The 8,865-nt window shown below is 47.3% G+C and overlaps 1 protein-coding gene across 1 annotated transcript in view; it reads right to left on the reverse strand.

The window, feature by feature from the left end:
* Positions 1-6,337: 6,337 nt before the first annotated feature.
* LOC149360518 (polyubiquitin-A-like) overlaps positions 6,338-8,865 on the reverse strand; it is a 35,639-nt gene continuing 33,111 nt past the window's right edge. The window contains exon 3 of the mRNA XM_089572369.1: positions 6,338-8,748. Within this exon, the coding sequence (XP_089428495.1) occupies positions 6,684-8,748 (2,065 nt within the window). The 3' untranslated portion in view covers positions 6,338-6,683. The remainder of the gene's footprint in view (positions 8,749-8,865) is intronic.

Genomic DNA, 8,865 nt, shown 5'->3' on the forward strand with positions numbered 1-8,865 from the left:
AGGGAGGTGAGTGGGTTAATAACAAAATATGCACAGTAAGAACGCACACGTACACGTCACATTTAAGTAATAGTTTAGGTCTGCATTGGACACGGAAATACTTATTACTGGTTTGTTGATGGTTGATGGGGGTTAAACATTCCGAAGCTACTCGGGCTATGAGGGACGCCGTATTGATGGGCTCCGGAAATTTCGACCACCCGGAGTTCTTTAACGTGCGCTGACATCGATCATTAGACGGAACTCTCGGCATTCGCCTTCGTCGAATTTCGACCGTCGCGGCCGGGATCGAACCCGCGTTTTTGGGGTAAGCAGCCGAGCGCCATAGCCACTGAGCCACAGCGGCGGCAAAATACTTATTACTGTGCGCATATGAATTCATGCCACGATGAGAGAGAGAGAGAGGGAAAGGCAGGGATGTTAACCAGAAAGGATTCCGGTTGGCTACCCTGCACAGGGGAAGGGAATGAGGGGAATTAAAGAGGAAAGAGAGAAGTAACGGGAAATAATCACAGTCTGTCAATTAAGGCAGTCGCTCTCAAAAAGCGAAAGAGTGCCTTGTAAGCCTTGATGGCAGTTGACTGTTGTGGCCACGGACCGAGGATCTTGGCCTCTGTGAAAGGGCGAGGGTCCAGGCGGTCCAAAGCACATCGCAGCTTATGTCTTTCGGCTACAAAGGCAGGGCACTCACACAAGATATGGGTGATTGTCTCATCACAGGCGCAGTTCACACAAGAAGGGCTGTCGGCCATCGCGATCCGGAAAGCATACTTATTCGTGAAGGCAACACCGAGCCATAGACGACACAGTAGTGTTGCTTCACGACGCGCTACATTACACGGAAGACGGAGGCGCAGTCCAGGGTCCAAAGTCCTGAGGCGACGGTTGCACAACTCACCAGAGTTCCACGCCGAAAGTGTGAGCTCCAGCCTCAAAGAACGAAGCCCACACGCTGCGTCAGCTGTCGTGACGGGGATATTAACGGGGATTCCATCATTGTGGGCAGAACGGGCAGCTTCGTCAGCCTGGTGATTGCCATGAATGCCGCAGTGGCCCGGCAGCCACTGGAAAATTATGTTATGTCCTTTCAATGTGGCATCATGGTAGAGCTTGCGGATTTCGGCAACGAGTTGTTCGTGTGACCCACGGCGTAGTGCAGTTTGCAGGCCTTGAAGGGCTGCTTTAGAGTCGGTGAAAACTGTCCAGTCATCTGCAGATTCCTGACTAATGAACTGAACTGCAGCCCGTAGGGCAGCTAGTTCTGCACCAGTTGAAGAGGTGAGATAGGTAGTCCTCACCTTCATTAAAATAGACCTGGCCGGTATCACCACAGACCCAGCAGAGCTTGTTGAAGTCACTGAGCCATCTGTGTAGACATGTATGCGGTGTTTATGGTTAAAATGCAAATGATGCAGTGTCAGTTGCTTGAGGGCAGGCAATGATAAATCAGATTTCTTATTAATTCCAGGAATAGATAGGTGCACCCGGGGTTCATGGAGACTCCATACGGGTGAGCATGATCTTGATGGGTGGGCGAACTGCGAAGGAAGATAGGCACGGTGAGCTTGAATTACATTTGCAAATGCAGTTTGTGGTCTGAGTACGGGAAGAGCTGCAAGGTGATGACTCGGAACTCGCGTGAGGTGCCGAATGTGTGTTCTCATGGTTTCAACAGCAATGTATGAAGTAACAGGATGCTCCCCAGCGACAAGAATAGTGGCTGCCGTTGAGGCACATTTAGGTAGCCCAAGGCAGATTCGTAGAGCTTGCGCTTGAACACTTTGAAGTGTCACGATGAACACGAACACCGAACAAGAACACGATGAATTGTGCTACTAGATGCAGGCGCTGAATTCGCGGTAACAATTCGCGGTAACGAACCAAAAACAAAGTTTATTTAACATCTCATAGCATACGGTACTTTGCCGGAGTGCAGTATGTTATGAATCTCTTGATTTTTTTTTTCTGAGTGGGCTAACAGCTTACAGAAAACTAGAATGTTGAACCGGCACTTTGAATTCGTTGTTCCGACGAAATCTCATTTGTGCCAAATAACTGTTAATCCGAGGGAAATGTATGAAAAGACTTGAATCCGGACTAGCACTCCCTCTCGATGGAGTTCTCAGCCTTACTTCCCGTGTAGTGCTCTGTCGTTTTTTTGAGATGTCATTGGTGTCATTTACTAAAAGCTTTATAAATGATTCAGGCAAATAGAACATAATTTCACTGCAATAAATACAATTTTTCGGAAGAAAAGCGTCTGCGTAGTGTAAGGGTAGCGTGTCTGCCTCGCAACACGAGTCAGGAGTTCGGTACCCGACTAATTAGCGTAATTGTTTTACAGCGCAATTGACTTACTTTTTACTTACATGTACTGATGGCGTTTCAGCCATGTTGCAACCTTCTCAACGCTGTTTCCTAATTTTTTAATTACACTTCATTTCATAGCTCCACGTGTCGCGCCACGACTCCTTCGACCAATTCGGCTTTTCTGCAGACACCTGGCGACGACGCCAACTACGCCGGGTTCACCGCTGTACGGGACAGTTAACACTATCACGTTAAAAGCGGCTGTTTGTACTTCCACAACGCACGCAGAGCTTTTTTTTTTTTGCAGTGCATTCTCTTTCATGTTCGATGCCGCGTTTGTGACCCTCTACGCATATATATGTGGGGTTGCCGCCGTTCTCAAGTGCTTGAATTGTGCGAGGTTATTCTAGTCATGTGTGATAGTGCATTGTGTGTTTGATGCCCTGGTTGTGTGCATTAAATGCGTGTGCTTGTGTCAACGCTGGCGTCTTGTTTTACTCCTCCTGACCAGCTTTTTCTGGAAAACGTGACGCCACTGGAAAAGATTTTTAACTGACACGGTCGAAGAGGTGGCCACTGCGTTTGTGATAGCAGGAATAACGTCTACCACGATCATACACAACTCAAAAACGGCGACAGGGAACTTTCTCAAAGGAAGGATCTCTCTGTAAGCATAAAGAATACTGGAAACATGTCGGGATAAGAGAATAATCCAGCTAATATGGGCACTAGCCCACTCCCAGCTCAAGGGAAATGAGGGGGCCTATGAGCTAGCCTCTAGCCCTCAATAAACTCTGAGCAGGGAAAGGCCTGTGAGGTACAAAGAAATTACTCAGCACTGTAGGTTAAACAGAGTAGAACACCCGCCGGAAGGTAGGAACCAAGAAAGCGTCTGGAGGCGCTTACAAACAAGAACCTTCCCCAATCCGGCTATACTTAGCTAGTGGCACTCGGAACAATCCCCGGAGAGTAGAAAACTAAGTCGGGATAGAGCAGATCTCATACATATATGGTATGGACTTGGTCAAATGTTTAGGGGAATCCCCCAAGGTGGAGTAGATTTGTAATAAGGGAGTAATTACTCATTGACATCCACCCGAGCGCAGCCATACGGCTACAAAGAAAAGCTATACAGCTTTCTCAGAAACTTCGTAGTAAAAGAAAAATTCGACCTGGTCTGGGGTTCGAACCCAGGACCACCGCTTCTCCGGAGCAGTCGCTCTACCAATTCAGCTAACCAGGACTTTTTTTTTTCTTTCATGGTATTTATTAACATGGTTTTGTATACAAAACATATATATACATATGTGTGTGTGTATATACACACACAAAAACAACTATTTACAGAGCACCTAGGTAGGCGCTACGTGGCAGAAAAATAATAGTAACATATTGTAACTAAAAGGCCGGTAAGGATATACAGCGCATCAGCGAGGAAACCAATCCGGTACAAAGTCCAATTTTTTGTAAATGTCCGTTACCTGCAGCAACATTCGTCTAAAGTGAATTCTGGGCGAAACAACAGGTTCAACGTTGCGATCTTGCATGCGCGTTTTCCAGAGACTATGAAGTCCAATCAGAAGAATCATATCATAAGGATTCGAGTCAGGTTGGGAAACAACAAGGTAGCGCACACTGTAGGAATTTAGGAGAAAATCTTTCTGTAGCGTCCTTTGCAACACATCCCAAAACAAAATCACGTCTTTGCAGTCTATAAAACAATGTTCAATTGTTTCAGGCACATTGCACAAGCGACAGTTGACAGAAGACACAAAAATGTTTTTCCTGTCGCGCCACGTCTTGACAGGTAGAGTTTCAGTGTGTAATTTATAGAAAAATGTTTTGGTGCAAGGAGAAATTGGCATTTTACGCACTCGCTTTAAAACATCATGACCCATGAGCCCAACGTAGACGGAACGATACAGTGGGGGCGGGAAGAGCATGGATATCAAATCCCTGTACAGATTTTCGCGCGAAACAGAATATAAGTACTCATTTGAAAACCGAACTGTCAAAAAACGCATGGAGGCATAAACTTCCTGCATAAAGCCTAGTAAACGGGGTCGTTCAGTAAAATTGGAAGAAACTACTAAGTTCGGAAGTAGAGTCATAAAGTTAACCTGCAAGAATGCTCTAATAATCGGAAGGGAACAAGCACGAAAAAAGAAGAAACGGGCAACCAACTGTCTCACATACAGGTGCTTTAGGCCCAGGCCTCCTGCACAAACAGGCCTGAGAAGGTTATCACACCGCATGGGCTCAAATTTGGAGGACCAAATAAACGTCGCAAATATACGATGGAAACGCTGTATGTAATGTCTGGCGCAGTGAAGGACCTGGAGTACGTAATAAATACTTGTTGCCAGAAAGGTGTTGCAAGCCTGGGCTCGACCAAAAATTGAGAGGCGATGCGGTACAAACGTCTGAGCATAACTTCAACAGCCGGAACTCGCTCTCTCCAGTAATGGGCACTGGATTTGTAGGCATGAAGTGGAACGCCAAGATATTTTGGAGGCACATAAGACCATTCTATGCCAGCGTACAGAGGTGGAGTTGTTCCCCATGAACCAAACCATAGGCCAGAACTTTTGGAGCGATTCATTTGAGCACCAGAAACGATGCCGAATTGATCTATTGCAACTGTTTAACACGATTGATCATTAATGGCCAGCTCTCGAACCCTGTGCCAATCCGCTCTTCTGTGAAGCAAGGCTGTCCGATGTCTCCTCTACTTTTTGCTCTTTACCTGGAACCGCTTTGTTTGAGTGTTTTGCGTAACAGTAATATCCATGGGTTCCCTATTCTGGGTAATGAAGTCAAATTGCTGGCATATGCTGACGACCTTGCATTTTTCTGCATTGACAAGCCCAGCATTGATGATGTGTTGTCCACAATAGTTGAGCTAACCAGGACGGCAAGCTTATGGTAGGACGAGAGCGAATTGATCAATAACTCTAAGTGGGAACTGTGTTGGTGAAAAGTGAAGCGATGAAACGGTGGTCCTGGGTTCGAACCCCGGACCAGGACGAATTTTTCTTTAACTACGAAGTTTCTGAAAAAGCTGTATAGCTTTCCTTTGTAGCCGTATGGCTGCGCTCGGATGGATGCCAATGAGTAATTACTCCCTTATTATGGTATGGACTTGTCCACAAATCTAGGATATAGTCGTAGATGAAGCAATTAGACTTTTTGGAGACTCTACTGCTAAGTTCAAAGACTGAGACACAACTAGGACTAATCCGACTGGCCGAGCACGCCGCCCGGGTTCAAGGTCTCCAGGCCGCCGTTAAGCGGAGAGGCCGATGCTTATTCTGTATCTGTTAGAATAAAGTTTTACCGCCACCACCACCACCTCCACAAAAACAAATTTTCCCGACAAGACACAGGAAACAGGAAATGACTGTACGCAGACATAGTGTAAGCGCTCCATCACCGTTATTGCCACATGAGGGCGGACTACTGATGCAACAAAAGAGTGCATAAATGTTTGTGCAGTCGCAATTTTGGTTGCAATGCTCGCTATGTTCGCGTGACAAAAAACGACACAGCACGCATGCATTCCAGTGGTAGGTTAATACGGGGGTGGCACGAATTAGACTGCAACTTTTGTAGTTTCGGTACACATACCACGACGAGCACTTCATCTCAATACTCTTCATCTCCAACAACTAAACGAGGACCCCAGCTCAGGCTTTCTTGATGATAGGTAGCATCAGAGCGTTCTCGCACAAGTGCTGCCCTTCCTTTCCGACCGCATTCTGCGTCCCACTTCGGGTGTGAAAGGACGTTTTACATCCGCCGCTATGGTAGGGTGTGCCTCTGCTGAACAATGCCGTAGTTAGGCTACATGCAACATAAATAAAGCGTAGGTATGTAGCACGGCCACCACTGGAGTTGAGTTTGCAAAACGACGCACGAGACATGTCGAGGTCGTAGGTAAGTATCCTACCTGGTTTTATTTTCTTCTCCTTTGTGCTAAAATATCTCTCACCTTCAACATGACTTCACTTCTCATTTTCCTGCTTTCACAGCACAGAAAAAAAAGCATTCCAAGATTTTTCATTTCCATGGTTGCTGCGTTCTTTATTGTGCACCACACTGAAGGGCTGATTTGCCTTTCGCCGTGTGCTCAAATACAGCCCACAATTCTACGCGCTGCTGTTTAAGCGTCGAGATATGTCAAGTTACTGAAAGGACTGTTACCTTAAGACAGAGGCAAACTCTGAATGACGTAAGCGACAAGCTGCGGCTGTCATAGATGTGTTTGCCAGAATGTCTTAGGTGGCCTTGGCCGGGCGGGATAACCGCCATTGCCTTGGATCTTAGCCTTGTCTTCAAGTGTTCGCGTCGAAGGTACTCATAAAATCTGTCATTCAAGCCCCCAACCACGGCACGAGGTAAAGGGTCGACTTTTGCTGAATGTCGTAATATGACAGGGTGTGACCGTCCTCAAGCTGTTTTTCATCAAAGATGAGAAGATGCTGGCCGGGCGGAATGCCTTCACAGTCTTGGATCTTCGCCTTGACGTTCTCTATTGGGTCGTCGGGCTCGACTCCAATCGTGATTGTCTTCCCCGTAATGGATTTGACAAAAACCTCCATGGAACTACGCGGACGCAAAATGAAGTGAAGGGTAGACTCTTTTCGAATGTTGTAACCTGACAGGGTGCGACCGTCCTCGAGCTCTTTTCCATGAAAGATAAGACGCTGTCGGTCGGCCTGGATACCTTCTGTTTCCTGGATCTTCGTCTTGACGTTCTCTACTGTGTCGAAGGGCTCCACTCTAAGCGTGATTGTCTTCCCCGTGAAGGTTTCAACAGAAACATCCATGGAACCAGGCAGACGCAGAATGAGGTGAAGGGTCGACTCTTTTTGAATGTTGTAATTTGACAGGGTGCAGTCGTCCTCGAGCTCGTTTCCGTGAAAGTAGAGAAGCTGCCGGCCTAGCGGGATACCCTCTTTATCCTGAATCTTAGACTTGACGTCTTGTACTGTGTCGTCGGGTTCGACTCTAAGCGTTATTGATTTTCCCGAGAGGGTTTTGACAAAAACTTCCATGGAACTACGCAGGCAGAGCATGGTGTGAAGTGTCGAGTACTTTTGAATGTTGTAATATGACAGGGTGCGGCCGTTCTCGAGCCTTTTTCCATGAAAGAAGAGACGCTGCTGATCTGGCGATAGACCTTCTTTGTCCTGGATCTTCTCCTTGACGTCCGCGATCGTGTCGCTGGGCTTGACTTCAAGCTGGATGCTTTTTCCTGTTAACATCTTTGCAAAAATCAGCATACCCTTACGCAGACGCCGAACGAGGTGCAGGGTGGACTCTGCTTTTACGTCGTACCACGACAAGGTGTGGCCGTCATGGAGCTGTATTCCGCGAAAGATCAGACGCTGCTCGTGGGATGAGATACCTTCTTTGTCCTGGATCTTCGCCTTGACGTCCTCTACTTTGTCGTCGGGCTTTACTCTAAGCGTGATTGTGTTCCCCGGGAAGGTTTCAACAAAAACATCCATGGAACCAGGAATGAGGTGAAGGGTCGACTCTCCTTGAATGTTGTAATTTGACAGGGTGCGGTCGTCCTCGAGTTCTTTTCCGTGAAAGAAGAGAAGCTGCCGGCCGGGCGGGATACCCTCTTTCTCCTGAATCTTAGACTTGACGTCTTCTACTGTGTCGTCGGGTTCGACTCTAAGCGTTATTGACTTTCCCAAGAGGGTTTTGACAAAAATTTCCATGGAACCACTCAGGTCGGGCATGATGTGAAGGGTCGAGTAGTTTTTAATGTTGTAATCTGACACGGTGCAGCCGTCCTCGAGCATTTTTTCATCAAGGAAGAGACGTTGCTGGTCTGACGAGATACCTCCTTTGTCCTGGATCTGCCCCTTGACGTCTGCGATCGTGTCGCTGGGCTTGACTTCAAGCTGGATGCTTTTTCCTGTTAACATCTTTGCAAAAAGCAGCATGCCCTTACGCAGACGCACAACGAGGTGCAGGGTGGACTCTGCTTTTACGTCGTACCACGACAAGGTGTGTCCGTCATCGAGCTGTATTCCGCGAAAGATCAGACGCTGCTCGTGGGGTGAGATACCTTCTTTGTCCTGGATCTTCGCCTTGACGTCCTCTACTCTGTCGTCGGGCTCGACTCCAATCGTGATTGTTCTCCCCGCGAGGGTTTTGACATAAATACAGGGCCCGCAACTCACCGCACGTTGTGTGAGGTGCAGATGCAGATGCAGATGCGAATTTCTATGAATGTTGTAGTATGACAACGTATTGTCATCCTTCAGCTCTGTGCCAGCAAAGGTTCTGAGACTCAGCTGTAAGGCCGGTATGCCATATTCGTCCTGAATGTTCGCCTTAACGTTCTCTATTCTGTCGTTGGGGTCAACTACAAGGCTGATGGTCTTTCCGGTGTAAGTCTTGACAAAAATGTTCATACGAGTGGGCACATGGTGGCCGAGATCAATTTTTGAGACATTTTTAACGCCGGAGAATGACAAGGTGCGGCCGTCCTCGAGCTGTTTGCCAGCAAACCTAGGATGCTGCTGTTCTCGCGGG

Source organism: Amblyomma mixtum, chromosome 2, assembly GCF_055824585.1.
Source record: "Amblyomma mixtum isolate Tamu chromosome 2, ASM5582458v1, whole genome shotgun sequence".
Taxonomy (NCBI): domain Eukaryota; kingdom Metazoa; phylum Arthropoda; class Arachnida; order Ixodida; family Ixodidae; genus Amblyomma; species Amblyomma mixtum.